Source organism: Lichenostomus cassidix, chromosome 7 (genome assembly GCF_008360975.1).
Source record: "Lichenostomus cassidix isolate B80296 chromosome 7, HeHo_3.0, whole genome shotgun sequence".
Lineage (NCBI taxonomy): Eukaryota > Metazoa > Chordata > Aves > Passeriformes > Meliphagidae > Lichenostomus > Lichenostomus cassidix.
This window is the reverse complement of record NC_139488.1, coordinates 35,972,770-35,986,401: the sequence shown is the minus strand read 5'-3', so window position 1 is coordinate 35,986,401 and position 13,632 is coordinate 35,972,770. Positions and strand designations below refer to the sequence as shown.

The 13,632-nt window shown below is 43.1% G+C and overlaps 1 protein-coding gene across 1 annotated transcript in view; it reads right to left on the bottom strand.

The window, feature by feature from the left end:
- The window catches only part of KIF5C (kinesin family member 5C), a 67,689-nt gene that overhangs the window by 11,863 nt on the left and 42,194 nt on the right, over nt 1-13,632 (bottom strand). Inside the window, exons 12-19 of the mRNA XM_085067167.1 lie at nt 12,162-12,337; nt 10,395-10,463; nt 7,162-7,368; nt 6,235-6,381; nt 3,907-4,095; nt 2,614-2,731; nt 1,878-1,954; nt 743-852 (exon numbers count right to left, since the gene is read on the bottom strand). Coding sequence (XP_084923293.1) covers nt 743-852; nt 1,878-1,954; nt 2,614-2,731; nt 3,907-4,095; nt 6,235-6,381; nt 7,162-7,368; nt 10,395-10,463; nt 12,162-12,337 — 1,093 coding nt within the window. The remainder of the gene's footprint in view (nt 1-742; nt 853-1,877; nt 1,955-2,613; nt 2,732-3,906; nt 4,096-6,234; nt 6,382-7,161; nt 7,369-10,394; nt 10,464-12,161; nt 12,338-13,632) is intronic.

Below are 13,632 nucleotides of genomic sequence, written 5' to 3'. Positions count from 1 at the left end.
GGAAATCTCCATGGGCAAAATGGGATTGGGCAGAGAAAAAGTAAAGCTGTAACTCTCTACTGAAAAAACTCTGGAAGAAATGGAGCATAAAGAACCTGAAGGACATTATTTTAAAATATTGGAGAGCTAAATTCAGTGGTTTGTTTCCTTTGCCTTGAAGGACACAAACTGTTGTTGGCATCTTCCTGTCTCACTTCCTCATTTCCCTACAATTAATCTTTGGCCACACAATTAATATGATAACAGAATGCCTAGATTTTAGAAAAAGAAGAACAGAGGAGCAAAACATAACAGAGACACATAGGTGTGTCAGGAGAAAATATAAAAACACGTGAAAATAGGAGCTGTTTGACTCTCAGAAGCTCTGGGGCAGGACTGGTTGCTGGGAGAGGATCTCCAAACCTTCCTGGGGATGTGGTTCAGTGGTGGCTGAACTTGATCACCTTAAAACATTTTCCAACCCAAATGATTCCATGATCCTTTAAAATCCACTCTCCTCCGAGCTCCTCTCACCTACTGACCTGCAGGTGCAACACTACTCTTTCTTTTTAACTCTGTAATTTTATGGCCTCGTTAAAGCTCCCCAATAAAGAATTAGGCACTGTAATCCACCCTGTAAAATAATTACAGGGTTAGCTGCTGCATGTAAGGGCAGAACTTACCCAGAAACATCAATCAAATCTAACAAAACCAACCCAAACTCATCCCAGGACAGAGGAAGGAATGGAGAAGGTGAACATACTCCCTGATTTCATCGATTATTTTCTGCTTCTCTTCGATTTCATCCCTCAGCCTGGACAGCTGCTTCTGGTGGGCTTCCCTGTGACTCTCCATCTGCTGCTCCAGAGCCTTCTGCAAACAAATCCAGGGACACACAGCTCCTTTTTAACCTTTTTCCCTCTAAATGGGAGGGAAAACTATCCAATCCAGTCAGAAATCTGCCTGGCATATCCTGCTGTAATTACAGAATTTTGTGTCTGCTCATCCAAGCATTTAATTCTGTTTTTAGCAATGTATGTACAACAATTTGGACTCATTTTCTTGCAAAAACTACCATGTGAAAACCCAGGGCTTGACCCCAAATGACACTGATTTTATACCAACCCTCTCTTATTTCCCCTATTTATTCACCAAGGAAATACATGGACAGCTCTGCCTGTGACAGAAGTAAAAACCAAACCTCTGAGAATTGTTCATCCACAGCCCTGCTATTGAAATTTTTATTTAAATTTAAATTTTGGGATTAAATATGCCTCAAGCAGCAAGAAAAACTCCATGTTTCTCTTTAGGTTGCTAACAAAAGATTTGCTTTTTTCCTCAGAGCTGTAAGGTACAACCCCTTTAATCACAGCTGCTTTAATCCCTTTACAACTTTTTTAATTTTAGTTTTAATCCCTTTACAACTGCTTTAACTCACTTCAAGTTTTTATAAAGGAAGGAAAAGTTTTGCAACCTATGATCCTCTATCACTCTCCTTGTAAAATTGTATTTTCCTTGACTGCAATTTGCAACCCCATCAGAACAACTCGTTATTGCAAACATTTCTTGGCATTCTAAAGGAAAAATACCAGAAAACAGGTTTATATTTCATTATTATTTGCAGGACATAATCAGAATTCCAGCCAAACTTTGGGGAAATAGCCTCTTTTTAATCAAATTTCTCAGTACCTCAATGACATTAACCCCAGTAGCGTCACTCATTACTGAGCAAATTGACTTTCAGCAGAGCTCCAACAGCAAAAAATCAGTGTAACACAGAGGTGAATCGATGTCATTTCTGACCATGTAAACAGGAAGACAAAATTCCACCCCAGTTATCAGCAGAATGAATGATCCCACCAAGAAATGCTCTCTAAATTCCCATTGTGCCAAAATACCTTCATCTCCTCTGCGTCCTGCAGCCGTGTCAGGTGCTCCTTCTCCTTGTCCTTGAAGCTGACTTCGTGCATTTTTTCTGTTTAAAGGTGGAGAAAGTTGGGAATTAACCACACCATTCCAGCATGACTAAAATCCAGACTTTTTCCAGCCTGTCCCTGGCTGGTTATAACCCCAAAATTCTGCCTTTGCTGGGGGAAATGGTGCCTCCAGGACCGGAGCATTTCTTAGGAGTGGGGTGGGAAAATCAGGAGGTGGAATCAAGATTCTGTCCCAACAATGCAGGAGATGATAAAAAAATGAAAATCTTGTCCCCACCTGCTGCTCCCTCAGTCAGGGAAAATTCCTTTTGCAGAAATCCACAGTGATTTTAAGGCAACAGGTTAAAAATTCACATAAACCAGGAGCTTAGCAAAGCTGCAAGAACTGTTTTGATACCTCCAGCTTTTCCACTTTAAATTAGAAGGGGAAAAGCAAGCAATCCTTAAAATGAAATCATCTGGGAGAGATACAACTTGTGCATACCTAAGGGAGGCAGGGAGTTTGCCAGAGGGACAAGAAAATTTTACATAAATTCTTATCCAAGAATTTTATAGAACATTCAAGATTGATTGGTGCTGTTTGGTAAAGTATCTGTAGGGGTTTTTTTATAATTTTTCCCATCATTCAAACACAAAACTGAGTCTTCCAAGATCCAGTTGGTCAAAGAAATGATGATCAGGAGAACCAAATTTGTACCTTGAGCTCGTAACTTGGCCAGCTCCTCGTTGAGGGAATCCTGGGACTCCTCCAGCTGCCTCCTCTTCTGCTCCATGTTCTGCATGTAGTCTGTCAGGGACTTGATCTTTGCTTCGTGCTTTAGAGACAAGGAACAGCAGTGAGAGGGGAGGAGCACAGCTGTGCTCCAGGAATTCAGGTATTGTCCCACAAAAAGGAGGGGAAATGGAAAAATTTCTGGAGGTGATGCTTGGAGAACACTAATTGTCTGGGACCGAGCTAAGATTCAAGCAGGCTGTGCTTTTAAAGGTCACACTTAAGAGCCCAATTTGGAATTTCAAAGTAATTCCAGATTGTAATTTCAAAATAATTCCAAACTGGAATTTCAAAGTCATTGCAAAACATCCCGGGAAGCTCCTGACTTGGGGTTGAACCAGCAGCAGCAGCTTTTTAGATGGACACCTGACTTCTGAGGTGGCTTTGGGATCTTCAACCTGCAGAAGCTCAGATCCACTCCCCCCAGACATCCTGATGGTTTGGTTCTTGCCAACAACCTTCTGAACTGGAAGGGTGTGAAGTTTGTAGTGAAAACACCCAACATGGAATCAAAATATTCTAATTTGGGGGACAAAAATTAAGATATTGTCAGAATTATTGCATCCTAATTCAAGTTCTGGCCTGTGGTTACCTGTGGTTCACCTTAAAATCCACCTTGGCAGAGAGGGCTGAGCTCTCAGCCATTGCTGCCAGTCCCTGCCACACAGTCAGAGCCTCTCCTACCACCTGGATTTCTATCCTAGAGAGTTTTCCATGTTATTTTGCAGCTTGCTGCCATGTTTTCTTGGCAACACACCGACAGAGCTGATCCGGGGAGCTCCCAGAAGGTTTGGCTAGTAAAAAACACGGTCAGTATTCCTCTTGTCCCCACCTGCTGCTCCCTCAGTCAGGGAAAATCCCTTGTGCAGAAATCCAGAGTGACCTTAAGGCTACAGGTTAAAAATTCCCATAAACCAGGAGTTTAGCAAAGCTAAGGAATTGATGATTTGAGGAATTGCTGGTGAGGAAACCACTCCAGGGAGGAATTCCAGTGCAATTCCACAAACCCCATTTGGAGATCTGCATGACAACGTACGGCATGGGCTGAAAATGTGCTGAAAAAGTGCTGAAAAACACCGAGGGGGAGGAATGAGGGAAGAGAGAGCAAACAAGAGACACAACACTGCAGCACTCAGCAATCCCATTTCTCTCTCCTGGCACAGCCATTCCACGGGGAAGGAAGCTGGGAATGCTGGGGAGAAGGAGGAGCAGCCCCACCTGGGAGATGAGGAGCTGGCAGGCGGCGAGTTCCCTCTCGCTGGCGTTCATCTTCCTGTTGGAGTCCATCTGGGCGCTCTCCAGCTGCTTGCTGCGGTTCACCAGCGACTTCACCTCGCTTTTCATCTTGCTGATGTACAGCCTGGCCATGGTGAACTCCTCCTCGATCACCCCGTTCACATCTGCCAACTGAGCACACGGGCATTGGGATCGGGGACTGGGAGTTGTGCCAGCTGCAGCACCCTGAGGTGTTCCTGCTCTGGGAACTGGGCTGGAGACTTGGCTGGGATTTGGGATGGATTGCCAGGCTAGGTGGCATTTTAGAGACAGAATTTGGAGAGGGATATTAATTCTTGTGGGGAAAATTTTGAGAACTTAAAACTCATGTTTTTAGGACAAAACCTCAAAATCGGAGTCTTTTTATAAAGCAAAGATCACTTGTTATATTAAGGAGACATCTTCTTTTGGAATTTTTGATTTGATTTGCCCTCTTTTCTTGTATGTTTTATATCTGTGTGAAGGGATATCATACAGGTTACCAGGTGTTAGGTTGGATTTTAGGGAAAAGGTTCTTCCCCAGAGGGTGCTGGGCACTGCCCAGGCTCTCCAGGGAATGATCCCATTCCCAAAACCGCCAGAGCTCCAGAAATGTTTGGAAAAACACTCCCAGGGATGGACAGGGTGGGATTGTTGGGGTGTCTGTGCCGGGCCAGGGTTGGATCCATGATCCTGTGGGTCCTTCCAGCTCAGGATATTCCACTGAGGAATATTCCACAGGTTCTCCCTGAGCGAGCACAGAGTTCAACTTATCTGCTTCCCCCCTTTTCCCAGCCCTGCCAAGGGAAAGGAAAAATGTGATGTATTTCCTCCCAAAAATCCTGAAAAATGAGACCTCTTCCAAAACTCTGGCTGCTCTGAAATTAGACCCACTTGGAGAAGATGCTAATTGCCAACAAATTTGAAATTATTCTCCTAAATGCTCCTCGATCTGGCCTTATTTCCACTGACAGCTGTCCCCTGAAGTGCTGACATCTCAGTTCCTACAAAAACTTGGCCTCCATTTGCAAAGATTTGCTTTCCCAGGCTCTGCTCCCACGGCCACCAGAGGCTGCTGTGACATCTCCAAAGGCTGGAGGAACCTGCAGCAGCAGGGGAACAGCAGGGATTGTGTCCTCTGCAGCAGGACAGGCTGGAGCTCCTGCTGACCTCAGGGGACTTTGGCAGGGCAGCAACAAAAGTCAACTAAAAGTAACAAAAATGTATTGCAAAAAATTGTCATATATCTCGAAAAGTAACTTATCCAGTTTTAACTACTGCTATTTTTGAAGTGGTTTTAAATGGACAAAGATGGCAGTTACACCACCAGGGAGATTTGCCAGGTCGTGGAAAGTTTCTGTTGCTGCCATTTAGCAATGACCACACAAATATTTCCTCTGAACTCAGCATTTTGCTCTCCTACAAATGTGACAAAGTGAGCAGCCACCTCCTCTCCTGTGTCCCCAAACCCAAGAGCCACACAGAGGCACATCTCCAAAGCAGGGCTGACCAAAATTTGCATCAACCTTCAAATCAAATACTGACCACGCCAGACGCCAAATCTCACCTATAAAATTTTTTCAAATTCTGGGAATTCTGTGTCATGCCAACCAAAGAAGGAGTTGGGCTGTGTGAGTATGGTTTTGGGGGGAACTCAGACACCCCATTAAGCAGTTCAGTGACTCCCAGATGGGCTTTGGCCCCAAACACTGAGCTGGGAGTAACTGTGGGAACTGTGAGTCTCTCCCAGGCAGACAAAGAGCTCTGCAGTGTCATCCTGTGTGCTCAGCCAGGATTGACACAGCATGTCCTGGGAGAAGGACTAATGGATCCACATATTCCACATCTCCTGATGCTCCAGGGCTGGAGCCAGGCTGGGAGAGCTGGGAATGTTCCCCTGGAGAAGGGAAGGATCCAGGGAGAGCTCAGAGCTCCTGCCAGGGCCTGAAGGAGCTCCAGGAGAGCTGCAGAGGGACTGGGGACAAGGGCTGGAGGGACAGGACACAGGGAATGGCTTCCCACTGCCAGAGGGCAGGGATGGATGGGAGATTGGGAATTGGGAATTCCTGGCTGGGCTGGAATTCCCAGAGAAGCTGTGGCTGCCCCTGGATCCCTGGAATGTCCAAGGCCAGGGTGGAGCAATCTGGGACAGTGGAATTGTCCCTGCCATGGCATGGGATTTGGAACCCAATGAACTTCAAGTCCCTTCCAAGGCAAACCCTGCTGGGATCCCCTGATTCCCTGGAGTGTTTTCCCCGCAGGAGGAGCTGGGGAAGCCCCAAAAGCACTCACTGTTTTCACATCGTTGGTTCCGATGATTCCCCCGATCTCGCCCAGGTCCTTGAGCAGCAGGTTCAGGATTTCCGTCGCTCTCTTCTTCTGGTGGTTACTGAGCTCCTGCAGCTGGCCCAGCTCCCTCTGGGTGGCTGTCAGGGCACTCTGGAAAGGTTCAAAAAAAGAGAATTACCCTCCCCTCTGCAGGTTTGCTGTGGCGTTTTCCCCGTGCCTGCTGGCACAATGTACTGACACATCCACTCCCACCTTGGCATAATCCACTTTCACAACTCACTTGCCACCAAAGGCTACTTTAGATCTATTAAATGTAGCAAATCCGCTAAGGATCTTATTTGCATAATACATCAAAGGAGGTTAATCATGGAGAAATAGGTATAGAGGGATATAAAATTCAATTTTTGCCAATGGATTTCGTGGTAATCTGGTTTACTGAGGGAGATAACAAAGTCTTTAATGAAACAGAGCTGTTAACAACAGCTTCTTAAGTTGGCGTGATGAATTGGGGGAAAAGGATGCTTTAAGCCACTGAACCAATCTTTATTTCCTCAGATCACATGTTTTTCCTTAAGATCAGGACACATCAGCTGAAAAAGCCGATTAATTTTTTTTTCCTGGTTCCTTCCTTGAGATCCCCTTGGCTCCCTGTGAAATCTCTGCTCCGCAGCGCAGAGTCCAGGAAAACACAAAACGCTGCCATTTGCAGAAGGCAGATTTTCACAGCTCTCTTGGCAAAATACAGCTTTTAAATATCCAAAACACCGAATGGCCACTTCTCACATCCAGCTCCTTGCTGCAAGAGCCACAATCTGCCAGCAGCCTCTGAATTACCTTCATTTTGTTGGTTAATTAAGATAGGAAAGAGAGGTTTTTGGGAATGTTTAGGGAGCAAGGAGAGAACCAACACCACCACCAAGTTGCTCTTACACTTTTCTGTGCCAGTTCATCAGCCAGCTGCTCGTTGGTCCTGGTTTTGTCCTCCACTTCCTGGGATTTTTGGTCATAGTTGACAGCCAGCTCTTCCAGGGCTTGGAGAACCTCCTTCACCTCATCCTTGGCTGCTTCGTTCTCGATCTGCAGTCGGGTCAGCTCCTCCTGGATCTTCTCATAATCCCTCCTCGTGGAGGCCAAAAGCTGGGGAGAGATATCACAGCAGCTTTAAGCTTTAAACTCCTTCAAAAGACAGCACAGAAAACGACAAAAAACAGGCAAAAAGGGAAAAACACACATTGTGTGTGCAGCAGGGGAGAAATCCTGGAAGCAGCACCAGTTCCAGCATAAATGCATTTGAAAGAAGCACACAAAAAAAAGAAGCTCAGAACTCCAACATGAAGAAAAATCTTAATCAAATCCTATTATGGCTCAAGACTCAGGCAGAGAAACTTACTCTAAGCAGTATCAGAGCTCCAAAGACATTGTCTGCCCTCAATCCAGTGCTGCAGCTCAGACCAAAAAATACCACCAAGGGAAATGTTTCACCAGAGGCTCAGGGCTTTGAGCTGAGCCAAGGGGAAAAAAGGAAGCCTCTGAGGAAGCCTCAAAGACCTTGTGGCTGCACAGAAATATTCTGATAAGCAAACCTAAGGCGATTATTCTCCGTTATCATCTGAAGGCTGATGCTGAAGATTAGCTGCTCCGATTTGCTGAGGGAAAATATTAATCTCAGAAGAAAACACTGACTTCCCACACACCCCAGTGAGTGTCTCCAAGCTGTAAAACTTATTAAATTTACTCTTTGCACGCTGCTGAGGGAGATGCTGAGGTTTCAGTGAGTGTTAGAGGTCACTGGCTTAGCTCTGTCCCTTGCCCTTGAACTGATGTTCAGTGAGATGGCAAAGCTTTAAAAATTCAGTTGTGGTGTCCTTAGCACAACCCCAGCCCCACCTGCAGCCCTGACTGCAGAATGAGGTGAAAATAAATCCCAGTGACACCTGGCATTTATTGCCAATCCTGTACTTTCAAGAGTAGTAACAAAATCAGCACCTTGACGTGGGGTAAAACCATCAAATAGGGAATTACAGCAGATAAAACCAGTGCAGGAGATATGAGGAGACTTCATGCTCATCCTGACACCAAAGTCTGGACATTCATTCATTCATTCCCTCCTTCCCAAGCAGTATGGATTATGGATTAGCATAATATTGCAGACAGCAGAATAAAACCTTCCCAGCTGAAGGATTTGGGTGGATTTCTCCTATTCTATTCCACCGAGCAGCTGGGTGAGAACACAACCACCCCTCTCCACCAGCCCACCCAAAAAGCAGAGTGGCACAGGAAAAATGGCTTTTTTTTTGGCTCAGAGTGCTCCTGGAAAACAAGAAGCAGGCAGGCAGCTCTGGAGGCTGGCAAGTGCCCAGAGAGGCCCAGAGAGGATTCAGATGTAAGGGAAATTTATCTCCCTGGAAATGCTGCAGCCTCAGAAATGCATTCACATTATGGAAAAAGCCATTGGATTGCCAGAGCCAGGCAGCATGTAAATATTTAACCAACAAAATCGAATCATCTCCCTGCTAACACACAGATGGAACTATTATTTACATTTATTTCAGAGATTTTCTGGGTGAACATCACTGTGCCTTCCAGAAGTGCATCACCTGCAGCATAAACAAGAGGCTTCTTGCTGGTGTTTTGTGGGAAAATGGAGCAAGGCTTGCAAAAGTCACTGAAAAGTCATGAAAATGATGAGCTGGAAAATTCAGAATCCCCCCAAATTCCCACTTTTAGAAGCAGCCAGAGGTGAAAAGGTTCCCCCAAATCAACCTCATCTGCAGCAGGCCTCAGGTTTATAATTAACCTGCTGCCTTAATCAAGCGGAAAAAAGGACTGGTTAATTAGGGGGGAGCAGAGTGAGGCAGCTGCTCGTGCATCAGTGAGCTCATCACATCTCCAGGGCAGAGCAGGGACAGCTGATGTGGGGAAAAAACACCTTGAATAATAAAATATCACCTTCTCCTTCAGAGGGAAGAGCTGGACAAACTCCTGGATGAGTCAGAAAAAGGTTCTGAGCAACATCAGCTGCGGAGATTTCATAACTTGGCAAAGCTGGACCGGGAATTTCCAAAAAAAAAGGGGGAAAAATGACCACAGAAACCTGATTTGTCTTCCAGAGGTGGTTTTGGATCAGGGAGGGTGAGGAATGCTTGTGTCCCAAACTGATAACCCAAAGCAAGGAATGCACATCACCCCAAACCAACTGCGAGGGAAAAAAAAGCCTGAGGTGAGAAAAGCGATGTGAAAAATGGGAGAAGTGAGATGACACAAATCAACTCCTAACAAACACCAGTGAATAAGGGGCTGAGAAGGCACAAAATGCACTTTTGTGTTGGTGCAGTGCAGGGCAATCAAATCAGGCTGAGGCAGGAGGATGAGGAGCTTCATCTTGGAATAAAACAAAGCTGGAGATTCCCCCAGGCAGGACAATTCCCCAGAGGGGGCAGGTGAACTCTGAGTGATGAAGAATATTGTTCAGAAATAGTTTTCTCCCTGATAACACCTTGGAAACCTTTCCTGAGGGTTTAGATGTACAATGAAATCCATTCCTAAAAAAATGTCACAGCAGCATTTGGGGCTCTTGGTGTTCTTGCCTCATTCTGCACCTCCAGAACTCCTCATAAATGGCAGATTAGGGAACAGCTTGGCTGAGTTTAGTGATTCTGTTCCCCATCCCAAACCCCAAAAGCATTCATTTTAGGGACAGAAAAAACAGCAACCAACTGTTCCAAGTGAACAAACCAAGATTTTAAAGCAAATCTGTGGCTGCACCAATAATCAGGTTTTTCCCATCTCACATCTAATTGCCATCTCTCTCTAATTGCCGAAATAACAATAGTAATTGATTTAATACCAGGAAATCTCTAACCCCCTGAGGTCCATATTGCCTGGATACCTGAATGGGTACACTGAAAACCACATTTGGAGTGAAAAATCCTGGCCACACTCCTACCTTGGACCTCCAGCATCACTTCCCAGCAGGAGGGATTGTTATTGTAAGGAGTTTTATCACAAATTAATGAGAATGTGATGAAATTGAAAGTTTCAACCTGGCTGACACCTTTTCCAATTGAATTTTAGCCAGTTCATATGATGTGACAGAATCATTAAACAAGGGGCAAAATGGAAAGGGATTTTTTTAGGTTCATTTATTTATTTTAGTTCCTTACCTCCTCTTGATCCAACATTTGCTGCTTTAGCTTTTCAGCCAGCTGGCTCTGCTGGTTGATTTCATCATCCTGCAATGAAAGAGGGGTGGAGATTTTTAATTTCTTCTCACAGCTCTCCTCTGATGAATTGTATTTTACTTCATTTTATTATTTTATTTTTTTATTTTTATTTTTATTTTATTTTATTTATTTTATTATTATTTTATTTATTTCCCCTTTCTAGAAAAGAAATAAATAAAGCAAAGCAAAGTGGTGTGAGGGGAGAGAAAAATAAACACACACAGAGCTCTGCAGCAGAAGCTGTCAGCAGTGTGCAAATGGTGTATTTGGGGTTTGGGATCCCTGGATTTGGGATCAAATATCTCCTCATTTCCTACAGTGCTGAGCCAAATTATGCTTCCCATGTTTTCCAGGGAAAAACTCAAACCTGCTGCCAGTTCTCCCCAGAATAATTCAGTGGGGAAATAATTCAATGAAGAAAGAATAACTGATTTTTTTTTCCTTTTCCTAATCAATATGTAAAAGCTGGAGATTGCTCCTGGGGATGCAATCAGAGAAAAGCTGTCATTTCTTACAGAAAACTGCTTTTTTTTTCACTGCCCACCAACATTGCAGTGTAGGGAGACCTTGTGAGCACCAAAATCAAGGTTTAAACACAACAATCCCTCTGCATCCACCAACAGCCAAACCTCAACACTAACAGAGACACACTGAGCTTTTTCCTGCTATTTTCCTGCTAATTGCTACTAAAAATTGAAAATTGAGTCTTGACTCCTGATGAAAGCTGCTCTTTTCCTAGAAGCCTTTCTGCTGCTCCCATCCCCAGCGGAAAATGGCTTTTCTGGGCTTTTTTTTTCCCCTCCCCACTTTTCATCCTCCCACAAGCCAAGGCCATTAATGGCTGGAGAAGGGAATTGCTGAGAGCTTTAAGTGCCAGTGATGTCCTTCAAGCTGTGCAAATAAAGAAAGAAATGAGCCACCTGCACTCTGGGCTGTGTGCAGCTCCAGCAACACAAACTGAAGGGAATGGGGATGTAATTTGGTTGCATTTGTTAGCCTTAAAATTCTATTAAATTTTCTAAATGTAATATAATATAATAAATAGAATGTAACATAACATAACAAACATAACATTATATATGGTAGATATAAAATATATCATGTAATGTATATTATATATTATATGTGATATATTGCATATTATATATTATATATTATGTTTTACATTACATTATATTATGTTATATTATCTATATAACATACATAATATATTTTATATATTAAATATAATCATATTAACGTATAAAATATATATAATTATAAAATATAATATGATATAATATATACAATATAATATTATATATGTGATAGATATAAAATATATAATGTAATATATATTATATGTGATATATTATATATATAATATATTATATATTATGTTTTACATTACATTATATTACACTATATTACATTATATTATATATAATGTAAAATATCTATAATATAATAATCCTATTAAATTAAATTTTCCTTAAAATTCTAATACGTGACAAATTGCTGGAATTATTAATTAACTTTCCCCCTTTTTTCCTCTCCCTGGTGACTCCAAGTTTGCTGAGGCATTTCACAGAAATCACCGAGAAAAACAAAAAGCCTAAACTCCAAACAAAAGGGAAACTTAGCTCTGCTATTTCGAATTTTCCAGTTCACAACACTCAACAAACAGACCAAAAAAAACCCCATTTTGGCACAATTTCCCATTCCCACCTTATCATCCAGCTGCCTGTAGAGACTGGAGATCTCCTCCTCGTATTTCTGCTTCTCCTCCGTGGAGATGCTGGCGGCCACGGGGGTGATGTTATCGATGATCGGGGTGTTGTCAAAGGGCTCCAGCTGCTTCTGGTCCTTGGCACTGATCTGCTCGTCCTCGGGCACGGCTTCTCCTGGGGGGACAGAGATCGTGACAATCCCAGATCTGGGGGGTTTGAGGATATTCCCAAAATCTGTAGGAATAGTGCTCAGCTTCTCCTGCGGGGACACAACTCGTGACAATCCCAAATCCCTGGGAATTTGAGGATATTACCAAAATCTGTGGGAATATTTCACAGCTTCTCCTGCAGGGACACAACTTGTGGCAATCCCAAATCTGGGGGGATTTTAGGTTATTCCCAAAATCTGTGGGGATTTTAGGATATTCCTAGGCACTGTAGGAATAGTGCTCAGCTTCTCCTGCAGGGACACAGCTTGTGGCAATCCCAAATCTGTGAGGATTTTAGGATATTTCCAAAATCTGTAGGAATAGTTCACAGCTTCTCCTGCAGGGACACAGCTGGTGACAATCCCAAATCTGGGGGGATTTGAGGATATCCCCAAATCCCTGGGAATTTCAGGATATTCCCAAAATCAGTGGGAATAGTGCACAGCTTCTCCTGCAGGGACACAGCTGGTGACAATCCCAAATCCCTGGGAATGTCTGTGAGTATTTTAGGATATTCCCAGGCACTGTGGGAATAGTGCTCAGGTTCTCCTGCATGGATGCAGCTCGTGACAATCCCAAATCCCTGGGGATTTGAGGATATTCCCAAAATCTGGGGGAATAGTGCTCAGCTTCTCCTGCAGGGACAAAACTCGTGACAATCCCAAATCCCTGGGAATTTTAGGATATTCCTGAAATCTGTAGGAATAGTGCACAGCTTCTCCTGCAGGGACACAGCTTGTGACAATCCCAAATCCCTGGGATTATTATTATATTTTTTTATTATTATATTTATTTATTTTTATTTATTATCTATTTCTTATTAATTATTATTTATTTATTTATTTTATTTATTTATGGTTTTATTTATTTTTATTATATTTTTTATTATTATATTATATTTTTTATTATTATATTTATTTTTTTTATTATTAGTCCCCAAAATCTGTGGGAATAGTGCTCAGCTTCTCCTGCAGGGACAGAGCTGGTGACAATCCCAAATCCCTGGGAATTTTAGGGATTGTCAAGCAACTCCAGTGTGGTTGAGTAAAGCAGAGGATAAATAAGAAATAACAGAGAAACCTCCAGCAGCTGATGAAGCTCCAGTGATTTGCACTCTGTGACAAGCAGGAGTTTTATTACCTTCAAAATATTTTTAAATAACCTTGGGCTTTTAAAATAATTCTTAATGGTCAGGGTTTGCACATTGTCTGTGCTAAAAGCACAACTCAAATTTCCACTCCTTTAACTGGACCAGAGGAA